The 16,947-nt window shown below is 42.9% G+C and overlaps 1 protein-coding gene across 7 annotated transcripts in view; it reads right to left on the bottom strand.

Moving 5' to 3' along the window:
* Positions 1-1,251: 1,251 nt before the first annotated feature.
* Dclre1c (DNA cross-link repair 1C) overlaps positions 1,252-16,947 on the bottom strand; it is a 29,562-nt gene continuing 13,866 nt past the window's right edge. For 2 of the 7 annotated variants that reach the window (XM_016004506.3, XM_076572718.1), the window contains 6 exons: positions 16,604-16,705; positions 13,392-13,528; positions 12,837-12,891; positions 10,048-10,136; positions 5,419-5,513; positions 1,252-3,506 (listed from right to left, as the gene is read on the bottom strand). In XM_016004506.3, coding sequence (XP_015859992.3) covers positions 2,590-3,506; positions 5,419-5,513; positions 10,048-10,136; positions 12,837-12,891; positions 13,392-13,528; positions 16,604-16,705 — 1,395 coding nt within the window. In that variant the 3' untranslated portion in view covers positions 1,252-2,589. Of the gene's footprint in view, positions 3,507-3,586; positions 3,628-5,418; positions 5,555-10,047; positions 10,137-12,836; positions 12,892-13,391; positions 13,529-16,603; positions 16,706-16,947 lie in introns of all 7 variants that reach the window. The other 5 variants (XM_042278105.2, XR_006072422.2, XM_076572719.1 and 2 more) reach the window with 5 other exon arrangements.

The following is a 16,947-nucleotide window of genomic DNA, read 5'->3' as shown; positions in this document are numbered from 1 at the left end:
AATGGGTTCTTGAGATTTTGTGGGGTGGGGATATGTCTTGAGGTAGGGTATTGTGTAGCTTAGGCTAGCCTTGAATTTGCTGTGTCACTGGGGATAGTCCTGACAGGAACTTTAGCAGAAGCAGAGGCTGGAACCATGGAGGAACACTGCTAACTGGCTTGCTCCCAGACTCACACTCAGCCAGCTTTCTTACACAGCCCAGGCATATCTGCCTAGGGATGCTACTCCCCACAGTGGGATAGACTCTCCTATATCACTTATCGATTAAGAAAATCCTCGACAGACATGATACAGGCCAATTTGATGGAGACAGTTCCTCAATTGAGGTTCTCTCCTCCTAGGTGTCCCTAGTTTTGTCAAGTTCACGGCTGAAGCTAACTATGATAATGTATATACATGCATTTTGCATATGTGACAGGGTTCTTGCTTGGCATTTTGAAACTCCTTAACCTTCGATAATTTATAACCTTTGAAGAATGACATAGCCACTACAATTCATCCTGCCTGTCTCTCTGCTGTTTGTAATGAGGTTTCATCATGTAGCATAGTGCTCAAAAGCATGGGCTCCAGAAGCCGGGCTTGTGTTTGAGTCCTGGCTTGGCCGCTTGCTAGCTGTGTGAACTAATCTGTGTGCCTTAGTCTCATGCCTACCTCAGAGTGTGGCTTCACGGATTAAAGCTTTATAAAGTGGTTTTATCACAGAATAAAGGCCATATATAAATATTTCCTGTTATTCTGTATTCAAAACATAAGCTGATCAGGTAGATTGATCTAAATCTACTCTATTGTTCTTAGCTCTCTAACTCACTTTAGCCAGTGTTCATGCCAGGCTTAAGACCTAAAATGTGAACATTACAGTTATAAAATGTTAGCAATATGTTCAGAACAATGTGCAGGCATGTTTTGAATGCTTGCCTTGGATCATGAAATATCCTATTAAAACTCAAGTCTTGGGCTGAGATTATGGCTCAGTTCAAAAACAAAATAAAAATTAAGTCTTGAGTATTTATATACAAATAAATATATACAAATTAGTATATATACAAATGCATAGTTATATATACATGTATTCTAAGTCATATCACCCAGTAGGTTGGGTCTAGTAATTCCTTATCTAATTGCCATGTAGCACAGTGATGATCTGTGACATTCAGTTTAATCTGCACATTGTGAGACTCCATTTAAACTTATTTTAAGTGGTATGTCTACATCTTTTTCCTTGATATATAAAATGTCAGCATAGTAAAGTGCTTAGGAAGATGTTTATAAAGCTTTATTAAATCCATACACATCAATACAAAAGCATTGTACTTTAAGGCAATTTGACAATTGACAGAGCTTATATGTTAACCATTCTAAGTGTTTTCCTTTATATTCTAATTGTTGTAGTTTCAATTTATCATTATATTGGCGAAATTTTTATTTATTGAAACAAGTTCTTGCTAAGTTGCCCAGTCTTGACCTCCAACTCAAGTCCTTCCTGTCTAAGCCTCTAAAGTAGTTAGAACACAGCCTTCCCTAGCCTCTTGGTGGTTTTTAAGATTTTTGTTTTATGTCTGTTTAGCCTGCCTGTATGTATACGCACCGCACGTGTGCCTGGATCCCCCGGAATGGAGTTACAGACAGTAATGAGCCACCATGTAGGTGTTGGAAATCAAGCCTGGGTCCTCTACAAAAATCAGCAAGTGCTCTAAACTTCTGAGCCATCTCCCCAGCCCTGCCCAGGTCTTTATGTGATATAATATCTTTTGAGGTTCCCCGTGCTGTCCATTTACTTTAATAGAGCCACCGTTACTCTTCTAGCCTGCTTGTCATGACTCAGCATACAGTGGATCTTGGTGGAATGGTCTGCTTTTACTTGAAGAGATGTATTCTGCTGTGAAGTAAAGTACTCTTGTTTATCAGATCCAGTTGCCTGGTGGTGGTCCGTTTTTGTCTTACTGATTTTCTGTCTATATACTCTTTCTCTAAGAGAAGCATGTTAAAAAATTTTTTATTTGTGTATTATCTGGTCTCTTGTGGAGGACAGTACTGGGGATTGAACATTTGGGCTTCATACATGCTAGGCAAAAACTCTACCATTCCATCTTGGTGAGTTAGACACTTTGTCCAGGATAGTATCTGCTCTTACTATAGCCTCTCTGGCTTTCGTAACATATTTACGTTGTCCTTTTACTTCAACTTCCTATCACTTGAATTGTATTTTCTGTAAACAGGACACAGTTGAGTTATGTTTTTCCCCGAGGCTCTCTTTTTATGAATGTCTTGACATCATTTGGACTTAATGTGATTATTAATGTGTTCAGATTTAGCTCTACCATCTCATGCAACACTGGTTTTGACCCTGTTTCTCTTTTAGGTCATTTGAGTATTCTTTAGTATTCCACTTTGATCTGTTGTTATACTGATGTATCACCTCGTGTAGTTTTAGTGGTTGCTCTAACAGGTGTGTCTAACCTGCAAACCATATATATATATCCACAGCTGTGAATGTTGCCCAGAACATTTGTGTATGACACTGTTGCACCAACAAAAGATTGCACATTCTTGCTAGAATGAGGGTTTTAATTCTTAAATGTCTAAGAGTGATCATTTCCTTTTTTCAACAACTATACTCTGACCTGTTGCCAATTTTCCATATAAATACTGTAAATGCTCTGGTTTAGGAAGCTCAGCCTCTGGAGTTGAGGGGATTTCAAAATCGGAGGAGCTCTGCGAATCCGCATGTGTGCTAGTTAGTAATGTTTTCTCAGGTGGGGATTTCCTGCCACTCACAATGTCTGGTTCTCCAGTGTGAGGATCTCCATTTACTTCATCTCTGCTTTTCAAATCACAGTAAGTATCCTGTGGACAAAGTGCATTCTGTTCCATTTGAGAGGCAGAAATATTCTCTCTGCTTTTTGGTCTGTAGGCACCCTTGTTCAAAGATGGACTATCCCCACCACTTCTCTCTTGGGAAGATAACAAGACAGTATCACACTGGCTGTCCCAGCCTTGACTTCCTTGATCTGTTATGTGTGTTGACTGAGATGAATTCTGGGAAGAGATGTGAGTGGATTCTCCATCAGAGTCACTGAAAAGCTTTGGTGAGTCACTGAAAAGCTTTGGTGACTGAGATCCCCCTGTCTCTATAGAGGAAGGTAAGTTTTCCAAACACTCATCATCTGTGATGTCATCTTTTCTTTTGAAGAATACTTCCCACTGTGGTGTGTCTGCATCAGCATGTTGCTGGGGGAGTGTCACAGGGCCCAGACCTCCCTGCAGTGAAGGTAGGGTTTCCAGCTCTTCTTCACTGTCACTGTTAGATTCTTCACAGTCTACAAAGTTGGCCAGAGAAACATTCTGCACATTGTCTGCTGTGTAGCATCCAGGGCTCTGTCTCAGTTCAGACTGGCCTTGTGGCAGTGCCTTCATTGAAAATACCTCAGGGTGAAGAGTTAGCTGGTATGGAACTTTGTGCCTTAACAGTGTTGGTAGAGGGTCATCAAAGAGATCATCTTCCTCCTCTGAAACAAGCAAAACAGGCATGTACGGAACAAGGGAAAGAATACTTCACTTCAGTGAAAGTTGGAGCTGTAGCATTTACCTGTTTTAAATCTTGGAATTGTATAAAACACAGGTGCCAGTCTACAAAGAGAAATTAAAAGGCTGCTATCTGTTGAGAATATAGGTCAGTACATCTCAAATCTGAGTGACCACTAGACTCACAGGGTGACCTGTTTTTTTTTTCTCTTAAAGGATTTTGTTTTCAATTATATCTATGTGTGTGTATCTGTGTATGAATACGTGCCCATGAATGAAGTGCCTGAGAAGGCCACTGGAGCTGGAGTTAGAGGCAGTTGTGAACCAACTAATGTGGATGCTGATTTAATATTTCCTGTGTGTGGACAATCCATGGAACATTTTAAGAACTAAGGGATATGAAGGCCTGGTCAATAAACTTGTAAAAAATGATCAGTAAACCTACAAGTCTAGTTCTACACCCTCTGCCCTTGAGCCTTCTTTGTGCATGAGCCACCTTTCTTGATAAGTGTAGCTCCAACCCATCATCAAATAAGCCTCTCTTCACAGTAAATGGAGGCCATCGCAGAAAACCACAACTGAACACAATGCAGACATCAACGGACCATGAAGAGCACAGCCCCCCAACCAATACATCTACATCATAGTTTCTGCATCTATGGCTCAGACAATATAATATTGGGGAAGAGGGGACAGAAAGACTGTAAATGAGCCAAAATAGAAGTCTGCTGAGAAAGTCTCTCCTAGAAATGTCTGTATAAACAAGATGGGAACATTGACAATATGAATCGACATGTTAATGTGGAAGGGGGAAATTTTCCTGAGTTCCAACCCTAGACAGAATTACAAGCAACTAATGACTGCTGGGAGGAGAATTAGCCTCTCCAGGGATGAGCCCCCTTACTAGTCATCCAATGCAAAATTATCAGCCCTGAAACCATACATACAACAAAAACAAGTTGTACTTCTGTATGTTTGTGCATATACATATGTCCATGTGTATATGTGTAATAATAAAAGAGATTATCAACTTGGGGAATATGGGAGGGGCTAGAGAAAGGAAAAGGAAGGAAAGTCATGATCACATGTTAAAACCCACTCAATAAAACCAATGACATGCATGGACTGAAATAGATATTGCTTATAAAATACACCATCCTTAACTCTAGTTCCAAGGCCAATGCCTTCTGACTTTTGAGGGCACCAGGTACACGTGCACAGATATACATGGGAGCAAAATTCATATACATTAAAAATAAAATCTCAAAAGTAATCTAAAATTAGATTCTAAATGAGTAGAAATATAGAGAGGTTAAAATGCGAAACAGGCCTGGGTTCAAATCCTGACCCTATCATTTCCTGCTAGACTTTGGGGGATTTTCTAAATTGTTAAATTGTCTAAATTCCAGTGTTCTCTTTGGTAAAGTCAGGTTGACATCACTTGTAAGATTGTTTACAGGTTTAACTGTAATATGTGTAGAAGATGGAGCCTAAGACTTGCCCTACGTAAGTGTTCAATAAATAGCATCCTTCTCCAGTAAGGATTCACTTATGGTACTCCACCAAGGGATGGAAATCTGAAGTCGTAACCACCAAGTGTGGGTGCTATAAGCCAACAAGACTTTGCTCAGAATCTGAAGTTCTCATTTCTAATCAGAGCTTATCTGTGTTCTTAACTACAAAACAAAATAGCAATATAAGAAGGGTAGGAATGAATGGAGAAGCATTCTTTGTATAACATCCCTGCTCGGTCTGCTCAGAACCAAAGGCAACCAAGTCTCTTCAGCATCTGCTAAAGCCCTATCAAAAACATCCCAGGGTGGGTGACAACACAGCCCTCCTTACAGCCCACACCAGTCACAGGGCGTATTCTGGGAAGACCAAAACCATTCTTACCTGAGTCTAGATGGATTGTTCTGGTTCTCTTCAATTTTCCAAGTGGTTTGTATTTTGGTTCAGCACTTTGGGAAGATCGGCACAGAGGCTTTAAACTGACATAAATCAGAATATTTGACTTTTCCTTTTGGGAAAGCTGCTGAAGCATAAACATCACTTATAGAGATTAGAACAAAACCATAGGGAGATCATGTGAGCATTTGTGGGAGAAGGGGGAGATATTTAGTAAAGATCCTGCAACTTAATAAAGTGGCCAAGTAGAAGCACTTACAGACACATAGTAGATACTGATCACCTACAGAGGGAACTGACTGCCTTAGCAGATTAAAGACAAACTTGAATCTTTGCTCTTAGAACATGTAGAGCATGACCAAATGCTATCCCAAGACAGGATTAAGTAACCCATGCTGTGGAATGGTCTGTATGTCAAATTACTCTGGTCAATACATAAAACACTGATTGGCCAGTGGCCAGGCAGGAAGTATAGGCGGGACTAACAGGAGAATTAAGGGAACAGGAAGGGAAAGGGAGTCACTACCAGCCGCCATGACAAACAGCATGTGAAGATGCCGGTAAGCCACGAGCCACATGGCAAGGTATCGATTTATAGAAATGGATTAATTTAAGCTATAAGAACAATTAGCAAGAAGCCTGCCACAGCCATACAGTTTGTAAGCAATATAAGTCTCTGTGTTTACTTGGTTGGGTCTGAGCGGCTGTGGACTGGCGGGTGACAGAAATTTGTCCTTGTGGGCAAGGCAGGAAACTCTAGCTACAAACCCATTGACAGCATCTAGCATCCAGAGAGTATAGGAGAGGTGCTGCTTCCCTGTTTAATGGCACTTACTTACCTCTCCCAAGAATCCTACAAATCTGATCAGATTCCAGAGCCACAGGCTGAAAGCTAGCACACACAAATAAAATCTGTAGGGGGTCCACCCTCCCTGAGGGCTGCACTACCTACTCTCCTGCCAGGTTGCTAGAAGCCTTGAGGATTAGAGCCAACAGAGCAGATAGTGACCCCCATGAAGCTCCCAACCTGACTACAGTCACCTTTGTTCTCAGGTCTGAGTCCCTGGCTCCGTCCCATGTGAGCCCTCTAGAATCTGCTGTGACTGCTTCTCTCTGGAGCCATTTCAGGCATTCTCTTTAGGGTAACTTTGCCAAGTGAGGCTCACTCTCCACCCACCCACCTACAACAGATTGCCCAATAGAAATGCAAGATAGGAGAATATACATTTTAACAAGCAATCCAAATGATTCTAAGTACATTCCCATTTAAATCTACAAGACAGTCTTCAACCTCAGCTATCAGGATCAAATTCTTAATGCTTGCCTTGCTAGCCAGCATGTTGCTTCCTTTACACTTCCATGCTTTCTGGCTTCTAACAAGTCTACTAAAACTGCTGTGAGCAGGCACAAATCGTCTCATTACCAAGCTAACCAGAGACATCACAGTCCCTGCACTAGGTCACTTTAAACAATTTTGTTTCTATTTCTGTATTTGTGTGTCCATCACGTTTGAGGTGAATAGGTTCCATGGAGGCCAGAAAAGGGCATTGGGTCCCCTAGAGCTGAAATTACAGCCAGTTGTGCACCTCTGGATGTGGTTACTGGGAACCAAACTCGGGTCCTCTGGAGAGCTTTTAACCACTGAGCCATCTCTCCAGCTTAGCAGTCTTAAGAATTGCTCACCAGTAACTTCCACTTTCCCTCCTCCTGCTATCAGAACTTGCTTTCCAGCTCTTCCTTAGTTTGCTACTGGAGTTCTGGCCTCAGCCTGGCTATCATTCCTCATATTCCCTGGTGATTTTTGTCCTTTTCAGTTACTGCCCTCACTGACAACTAGAAATCTGTGCCTCCCACCTGTCTGGTTCCAAGAAATCTTTTTTCCCAAAGTCTGGCATTTAGACAAAAGCTAACATCCCCTCAGGGACTTGAGAAAGTAGCTTTTACATGCTAAATGAAGCATTGTCCTTATCTCTGGCAAAAGGGACTCTCTGGCTCTTCCATTAACACACACCCTGTGGTGCCTACTAGCATATCAAGCCTCTAGGCACCTTCAATCCCTACACTTCAAAGACCTCCACCCCAGTTTATAGGTTCCTCTCTGCCCAGGTACCCCTCCCTTTTAAAACCCTGGAAATACCCCACCCCCAGCCCCTGTCTTGCTCTCAGATTTCCCAAGAGACAGCCTTGGCAGTTTGGAATAAACTTCCCTTTTTCTCCACTGAGTGGATTTGGGTTTCTTTACTGCACCTATTTCATTCTCCATAGCCTAGAGCCTGTTTTCCATCTATCTAAGCTCAGTGCTATATGTCTTCATCAGTTTCAGGTGGATTCCCTGACACTAGGCTAATTTCCTTCATGGCCCTGGCAGCTTGTGTGCATGTATACCTCCACACACCAGCCTTTCCACAGAACCCTAAAACTCAGTCAGCGTGGATCTGCCCCACATAACTGTTGAGTTGGCACTAAATGTTTAATGAATGGACTTAGCCGGGCAGTGGTGGCACACGCCTTTAATCCCAGCACTTGGGAGGCAGAGCCATGCTGTGGATATCGTTCTATATAAATAAAACACTGATGGCCAGTGACCAGACAGGAAGTATAGGCAGGACAAGGAGAGAGGAGAATTGGGGAAACAGGAAGAAGGAAGGGGAGAGACACTGCAGCCACCGCCAGGACAAGCAGCATGTAAAGACGCCGGTAAACCACCAGCCACGTGGCAAGGTATAGATTTATAGAAATGGGTTAATTTAAGCTATAAGAACAGTTAGCAAGAAGCCTGCCACGGCCATACAGTTTATAAGTGATATAAGCGTCTGAGTGATTATTTTATAAGTGGATTGTGGGACTGCGGGGCTTGGTGGAACCTGGAGAGAAGCCCTCCAGCAACAGAGCCAGGTGAATCTCTGTGAGCTCGAGGCCAGCCTGATCTAAAAAGCGAGTTCCAGGACATAGCCAGGACTGTTACACAGAGGAATCCTGTCTTGAAAAAACAGAAAAAAAAAAAAAAAATGAATGGACTTAAAGACATTATGCCAGGAGTGGAAGCACTTGTCAGTAATGACAGCACGTGAGAGGTAGAGGCAAGAGGATCACAAATTTCAGGCCAGCCTGAGCTGCTTAATGAGATGGCGAGATGGCAAGATGGCTTAGTTGGTAAAGGCAACTGCTACTAAGCCTTGAGGACATGAGTTCAGTCCCCTGGCCCCACCTGTTGAAAGAGAACTTTTTGTACAAGGTGTCCTCTGACCTTGATGACATACATCAACAATAACAGTAACTCACATACACGTGCATGCGCCCACAAAAATTAATGCAATTTAAAAAATAAAAGACAAAGCTGGGCAGTGGTGATGCACACCTTTAGTCCCAGCACTTAGGAGGCAGGGGCAGGCAGATCTCTGAGAGTCTGAGGCCAGCCTGGTCTACAGAGTAAGTTGCCAGGGCTGTTACACAGAGAAACCCTGTCTTGAAAAACAAAAAGTGGTAATAGTAAATGACAACTATTGCACTGCCTTGCTCTCGAGGTTCACTCACTCATTCCATAGACACCGACTGATGCCTATTGGCTCTTTGTCAAGTGCTTTTCATAGCTCTCTATTCTCTCTAGATCCCTGAGAACCCCAACATGTAGGCATGAATGAACATTCCTGTAGTTTTTCCATTGGCACAGAGGCTGCTGTTTTAGCCAACAAGTATGACTCCGCACTTCTCTGGCAGTGGCCTGGCCGCTCAGGCCACGGCCTGGCGGGAATTCTGTTCCTGTCGGTACTGACTATGTAGCTGCTGCCAAATATAGCTTTTAATTAACTCTCTATCCTTCTATTTACCAATAAGACTTGGTAGTCAAAGGCTGGGGTGAAAACCTGCTAGCTCAGAGAGGTTGAGTAGCAGCTAGCTGACCTTCTCTCTTTACCTGCATCTCCGAAAGAACTTCCTTCTCCTCCAAATAAACCCAGCTATAGTAAGTCCCCCCACTACTTCCTGTGCATCTCTCTATCTTCTTACAGACACCCTATTATTCTTTATGATTACTGTCTGTCAATTAGTTGTTAACTCGGCCTCCTGACCAAGGTTGATTTTATTTAATTAATGCAAACATGGGGTTCACAGTGTTATTGAATATCCCACAACATATTCCTAATTTGTTGATTTGCTGGTTAGTTATGATTAGTTCAGAAGCAATCTGGTCAAATGCACATTGTAAGCAATTGGTGAACTTTGTTCCACTTAGGACAAACTGATATTACTTGTACATTCTGCTCACTAGAAATGCCAGAAGAAATGGAAATAGAGGGGAAGCTCAAAAAAAAATGTTATGGGCTGGAAAGATGGCTCAGAGATTAAGAGCACTGATTGTTCTTCCAGAGGTCCTGAGTTCAATTCCCAGCAACCACATGGTGGCTCACAACCATCTATAATGAGATCTGGTGCCCTCTTCTGGTGTGCAAGCATACACACAGAACACTTATACATAATAAATAAAGTCTTTTAAAAAATTTTTTTAAATGTTACAATAGAAATGGGTTCTCGATCTGTAAGTTTTCAAGCACAGCACTCCCATGCCTCCCAGCCAGAACTACCAATAGCAATAGAAGCCCCCAAACAGAAATTACTCACACGTCCATGACCTTATCCACGGTGAGGCCTACTGGAATGACATTTGGATATGCATTTGCTGGACAGATGTAGCTCAAAAAATCTTTAATCTAAAAGGAATATAAAGTGCATAAACTATCTCTATGATGGGAAATTGAGGTGTTAGTCCATTCACAGTTCCTAATACATAGAACCAGTCTAGACGCCTCTCCATGGGTGAATAAATAAAGCGGTGACATACAGACACAATGGAGTTTTATCCAGCCATAAGGAACAATCTTATGTCACTTGCAGGAAAATTGATAAAATTAGAGATCATTGTGTTAGGCAAAACAAGCCAAACTCAGGCAAATAGCCCATTTTGTATCATGTGTGGAGCCTCTATAGATTCACACATACATGATACATGTGCAGACACGTGACAGAACAGCAGGAACTGGGGGGCGGGGTGGGGATCAGGAGAGAAAAAGATAGTCTAGTCTGTTTTCTCTCATTTGTGGGAACTATATTTAACAATCTATAATGAAAAAGGATGGGGGGGGGGGTTTTGGGAGAGGAAAGGGACCAGTTAGGGGGAGGAGGGATGAGAGAGGGGAATGGTGGGCAAATGTGAACCAAGTATGAAGATATATTTGTATGAAAATGTCATCACAAGATTCATTATTTTGTATATTAACTAAAATATTCATTAATAAAAGAAAAAATGAGGGTGTCAGAAAAGATAGAAATATGGGAAAGGGCAAAGGAGCTTCCTTATGATGATCCTGCTTCAGTGCTGGCTGCATGTGGGGACCACCAGGGATCTGTCAAGCCAAAGACACATGTAGTGCCTTGGCCTCATCCCACAGACCCTCCTGCACTGGGTGAAGAGAGCTCTGGGACTCGCACATTTGAACTTTGTTCAGTTTCTGCTCCACAGAAAGAACTTGAGTTCCTGAATAATGGGATCTAAAGATTGTCTTTTTACAATAGGATATCCATTTCTTTCTTCTTTCTTTTTTTTTTTTTTTTTTTTGTTTGTTTTTTTTTGTTTTGGTTTTGGTTTTTTGAGACAGAGTTTCTCCATGTAGCTTTGGTTCCTGTCCTGGATCTCACTCTGTAGACCAGGTGGGCCTCGAACTCACAGAGATCTGCCTGGCTTTGCTTCCCGAGTGCTTGGATTAAAGGCGTGCACCACCGCCTGGCAGGACATCCATTTCTTTGTCCAAGACCAGTTGCCTACATTTGGCAAACCCTCTTCCATGTGAGTTAGAATACAGCTGAGTATGAACCATAATAGACACAAGAAAACAAAGTCTTGTAACTACACCACTTTCCACGTCTAGATATCTAAATAATTCATTACCAGGGCAACTGCATCTTGGAGATGACTTGGTTTGTTCTAATGCCTATTCTTGTGGAGTCGAATAGCACCCGGCGGTTACTACCCTAGGAAGACTCAAAACTCTCTTCTTACATCTTAGGTTGCAGTCACTGATGTAAGCAGTGCAGTCAATCCTGGATACAAGAGCTCTTTACTTAAGGAGTCCAGGGCAAGATCGGGTCCAGTAGTGACCACTGGCGGCCCAAGGCCTGCAGGTCTCTCCTAGCAGCCAACTAAGGACATCCTACCTCTGTGTACATTTCTCTACTCCCAGAGAAAGAGCCCCTTACCATAAAGTCTGAAACACTGGATGCTAAGGTGTCTGAAAGCTGTTCCCACATAGGTGGATGCGGACAAGGAGCACGCAAGGCTCAAACAGGAGGGCCTTCCCGAGCAAAGCTGCTAGTTGGTGCAGGCTGTGGGTACTCTGACTGGGACACAAAACCGGGAGGAAATGTTCTAGGCCCAAGATACTTTGTGTGTGTGTGTGTATGTGTGTGTGTGTGTGTGTGTGTGTGTGACTTGAAAGACTACACATACAAATTCCTTTCCTAACAATTCTAAACAATCATAATTTAAAGCCTTCACAAGTATGTTGATTTTTTTTTTTTTTAACCATGTTCAGAATGCTAAACAGAAGAATTCTGTCACAATTCCTCTTAAGAGTTCTACAACCTAGGCAAATCTCACTTATTAGATCTTGGAAAGCTGTGATCTCAGTAAGTCTAAGGCTCAGATTCTTCATTTACAATATAAACAAGACAACACCTGTAAAATGCTAGCTCTGGGACCCACTGGCCAGTACCTGGTACCTGGTGAAACATCCACTGCCATTATGCAGGACAGAGTCGGTAATGACAATGCAAAGGCTTGGATCCCCTCTGCAACACGGGTGACAAGGACACAAAGCCATCAGCATCTAACTCTCACTCAAAGGATCAAGTGAGGAAGGACACAGAGCCTCGGGGATTTCCAGTAATCATGAAAATGGCCACTCTAACCTAAAGAACATCTACTCTTCGGGCACTTTTCACAGACAACTTCTTTATACCTTTAGGGAGGCATGCACACAAAAACCATCACTTGCCCCTAAAGTGCCTGCCTTGCAAGTATAAGGAACTGAGTTTGATGTCCAGAACCATGTGAAAATGTTGGGTATAGTGGCACACACTTGCATCCCAGTGCTGGGGAGGCACATAGGAGGATCCCTGTGACTGGGCAGACAACCTAGCCTAATTGTTGAACTCCAAGCCAATGAGAGGTCTTGATGTAGATGAGTGTGATGACCTTCCTGCGGATGATACCTGAAGCTGTCTTCTGTCCTCCACTCATCCCTTCCCCCACATGTGCACATGTATATGTACACCCCACACACATGTACCCTGCCCCATGGTGATCAACCGCAAAGGCTGCAGACAGCGATGAGAGAGCTGACAGATCCTCTTACCTCACTGTAGGAAGAGTGAAAAGAAAAACAAGCTCTGTATGAGCTCTCTCCCGTCCTAAGGGGGAAGCAGAACACAAAGGACACTTAGCAAGACTTAGTGTGTCACAAGGTCGAATTCCCACTTAGGCTGTTTGGGTGGGAATCCGCGTGGCTGTGAGGAATTGCTTCTTAGGACAGGAGTCAACTTTTTCAGACATTCTAAATAGCCCAAATCAAGGAGTGTTGCTAAGGTATGAGGGTCATTGTGGAGGCGCTCTACTGCCCCAGGTGCTTCCATTCTTTCCAATACCAGTCTGGGATACACGGCAAAGCCCTCAGATGCCTCCGAGTCCAGCCATCTTGCCACTCACAGAGGAAGTCCCTGGATATACCAGCTAATGTCTTGTCATAGTTTGGGAGAAACACCCCTTCATTTTAAGTAATATTTAAATGAAAAGGATAGTTTCCACAATGATAACATCCTCTCCTTAGGCTCATGCTAATCTCAGTTTAAACCACATTAAACTCAGCATTTCACCTCCGGGTTTCTGAAGACCCGGGGCATCGATCCCTTACCTCACTATCACGTTTGTTTTTCTGGTTCTCTCTCCGAACCACATGGTGGATGGCTTGATGCTGATTGTGTGGAGCACAGTTTTATTTTGGGAAGTAATCCCACAGGGTAATTTATTCCATTGAAAATACTCTTCTGCCTGAAAACAAAACAAACAAACCAAAAAACACGTTTGTTTTCGATTCTAGTTCTGTATCCTCAACAAAGCTGCCTGTAGACTAGTGTTCAAAAGCAATCGCAGGTGAGTTTCTGGACACGAAAGAAATGAAGACAGGGAAGGAAGCAGGCTATTCCAAACTGAAAAACAGTCGACAGAATGCCTGGCCTGGGTGCTCCAATATCCTCAATATGAGGACAGAGAAGCAAAGTGCTTGAGAACAGGTTTGTGTCAAGAGAACTCTCAGGCTTAGTGAGGTGGCACATGGCTGGAAGATCATGAGTTTGAGCCCAGCCTGGACTACAGCAGCCCGGCCCTGTCTACAGTGAAGCATTCAATAAAGAAAATCAAAACCATCTACTCTTTGGGCTGGGTAAGGTGGCACATGACGACTTGGGAAACAGAAGGATCCCAAGTTTGAGCCTGGCCTATGCTACAATAGCCCGAATCAACCCACAATGTGAGACCTCCTGGTTTATTATCTACGTTCTTTTAGCCACCCAAGAGTCACTAGATGTGTGGCTACAAATGATTAAATAAATGCATGCAAGTTAGAATATGTAGCCTATCTATCACCAGGAATAGTTTCTAATGTGCAGCTCTCATTGAAAAAAAGAAAAGATTTTATTTATCTCTTTCTCTCTCTCTCTCTCTCTCTCTCTCTCTCTCTCTCTCTCTCTCTCTCTCTCTCTCTCTCTCTGTGTGTGTGTGTGTGTGTGTGTGTGTGTGTGTGTGTGTGTGTGTGTATACATATATGTGTAAATCCAAATCCCTGGAGTTGGACTTACAGGCAGCTGTGAGCTGGGAACCAAACTCAGGTCCTCTGAAGGAGCAACAAGAGCTCTGAGCACAGAGCCATCTCCCCAGCCCTTCTGATGAGCTGCTCTCTTACACAGGCTAAGAGATCAGAACATCACATGTCATTGATGAGAAAATGCATTTTCATGTATTGCTCTTAAGGGTTTGGTCACATGGAGCCATGCGACTATGTTCTACAAGTGTTCTCCATATATAGACGCATACTGCTGAGGGTTCTACGCTGAGACAGTTCACATTTTAGGGAAAAACTGTGATCAGGCACACAATTGTATTTGAAGGTAAATAATTCAATTGTCTTAATTAAATGTCAAAGACACTAGCTGGGAAGAGAATGGAAATCAGGGGAGTAGGAGAGGAACAGAGGATATTCAAGAGTAAATGTAACTAAAAATACATTGTAGGGTGATGGTGGCACACACCTTTAATCCCAGCACTCGAGAGGCAGAGGCAGGTGGATCTCTGAGTTTGAGGCCAGCCTGGTCTACAAAGTGAGTTCTATGACATCAAGGACTAAACAGAAAAACCCTGTCTTGAAAAAAAAAAATAGAAACAAACAAACAAAAATATTGTATACATGTAGGAAAATGTTGGATAAAAAAGACATTATCAAAGGAAAAAAATGTCAAAGGCAAATTCAAAGCAGCAGCCTGGCATTTGGTAACTTAAGAGTCCACAGTAGAATTACAAAGAAAAATTGCCAGTGAACAGCAAAGACAATTGGAGGTTCTTCCGTGGGCTTACACCACTATGGTAACTCCTTCCGAGCTGGAAGGTGGTTATGTCTAGACATTTATTTTAAGTGAGTAAAGGAAAAATAGAGTTTACAAGCATACACACGTTTTTGAGTCTTAGAAACAAATAGCAACACACTATGAACATATTCGCTTAAATTATACGCTGGACATAGTATCGAACTGGCCTCCATATTAGCATCTCTAGCCATAGACCAGTGCAGCTCTTGGACCTCATTAGAAGTCTCTTTGTGCAGTGGACAGTGGTTAACACAGAACCTCACAACTGGTCAAAGTACAGAGAATAAGTGTGAGTAGTGCTCAGCCACATGAGACATCCATATCACATCCCCACCCCCTGAAGCTCAGGGATCATCGTGGAAGTGGGTACAGAAAGACTGTAAAGTCAGAGGTTGTGGGGGACAGGAACCAAACAGTGTCTTCCAGACATGGCAGAACTGCTGTGCACATGAACTCGCTGCAACTGTGGTTCTCTGCACAAGATTGAGCCAGTCAACACTTGAACACGGAGTGGGAAGGTGTCCTGAGCCCCAACTCCTGAGAAGCTATGGACAGCTGATGGCTTCTAGAAGAGGGAGAGTCAGTTTTCTTTAAGGCTGTGTGCAGTGGGATGGTCTTTCTGTATGCTGTGATTATGTTTTGCTACCATTGGTTAATAAAGAAGCTGCCTTGGCCTATGGCAAGACATGTTATAGCTAGGTGGGAAATCCAAGCAAAGATACAGGAAGAAGAAAGATGGAGTCGGAGGTGGGAAGGTGGGAGGGTGGGAGGGTGGAGATGCTTGGGCTGGTGGGGGAGCAAGAAGTAATGGAACACAGGTAAAGCCACAAGATATGTGGCAATATATAGATGAATAGAGATGTGTTAATTTAAGACTAAGAGCTAGTTAGCAATAAGCCTGAGCCATAGACTAAACAGTTTGTAATTAATATCAGCCTCTGTGTGTTTATTGGGGATGAAGCAGCTGCGGAACACAGGAAAACTTCTGGCTACAGTGTGGCTTTCTGGCAGCTCCACTGTGCTCGAGTGGGTGGCCCCACCCCCAGGAAGATATGGGCAGCACAAACTGAACTCTATGTGTTATTAAAACAAACGAACAAAAATAACAGCGCACACAGGTAGATGAGTAGGGAGATGTGGGTGCATCTGGGAGGAGTAGGGGATAAATATAACCAAAAGAGACCGTTGCATTCTTCAAAGAATTAATAATCTGCTTAAATTACAACTAGCACAGATCACTGACTTCATTACAAAAAAAATTTCATTCCCATGTAGAAGAAGTAATTCTTTGTAAAGCATGTTAAGAATCTGTGCCTGTTACTCGTTATGAAGTAACACGCTCATGGAATACAGGTATGGATAAGTGCACAGCCTCCAGCTAACAGCTTAGGACCATGAAAAGCTTCAAAAGAAGAATTTCTGAGCTGCCTTCTTGATCTCAATCTCTCAGGTCCCACAAACAATAGGGCGGGTGTTTCCTCAGTACCTTCGGGTGGCGGCAGGCATGGATCTGGGTGTTTCGGTCCGTGGTGAGATGGTGGAGGATATTAGGCATGTTTCTAAACATGTCCATCTTGTCCACATGAACCTGTGCATAACAGCGGATAGAAGCACACTGTTTGAAATGCAGTCCTAAGAATACACTCTTCCAGGGTGTATTCAGGGGGACACTGTCCAGTTAGTGGATCAATCTTCCCTCTGGCAGTCTTGTTCTGGACTGCCGTGCTTAGTAATATCCTGTGAGAATGTCTCTAGGCAAAGGACTCATCTCATAGGTTGCATCTGATTGTGTTATTACTGTCCTTCAAGAATCACTTGGTTCATACTGGC

Source organism: Peromyscus maniculatus, chromosome 5, assembly GCF_049852395.1.
Source record: "Peromyscus maniculatus bairdii isolate BWxNUB_F1_BW_parent chromosome 5, HU_Pman_BW_mat_3.1, whole genome shotgun sequence".
Lineage (NCBI taxonomy): Eukaryota > Metazoa > Chordata > Mammalia > Rodentia > Cricetidae > Peromyscus > Peromyscus maniculatus.
Note: the sequence above shows the minus strand (reverse complement) of the source record. Positions and strands in the feature narration are given on the sequence as shown.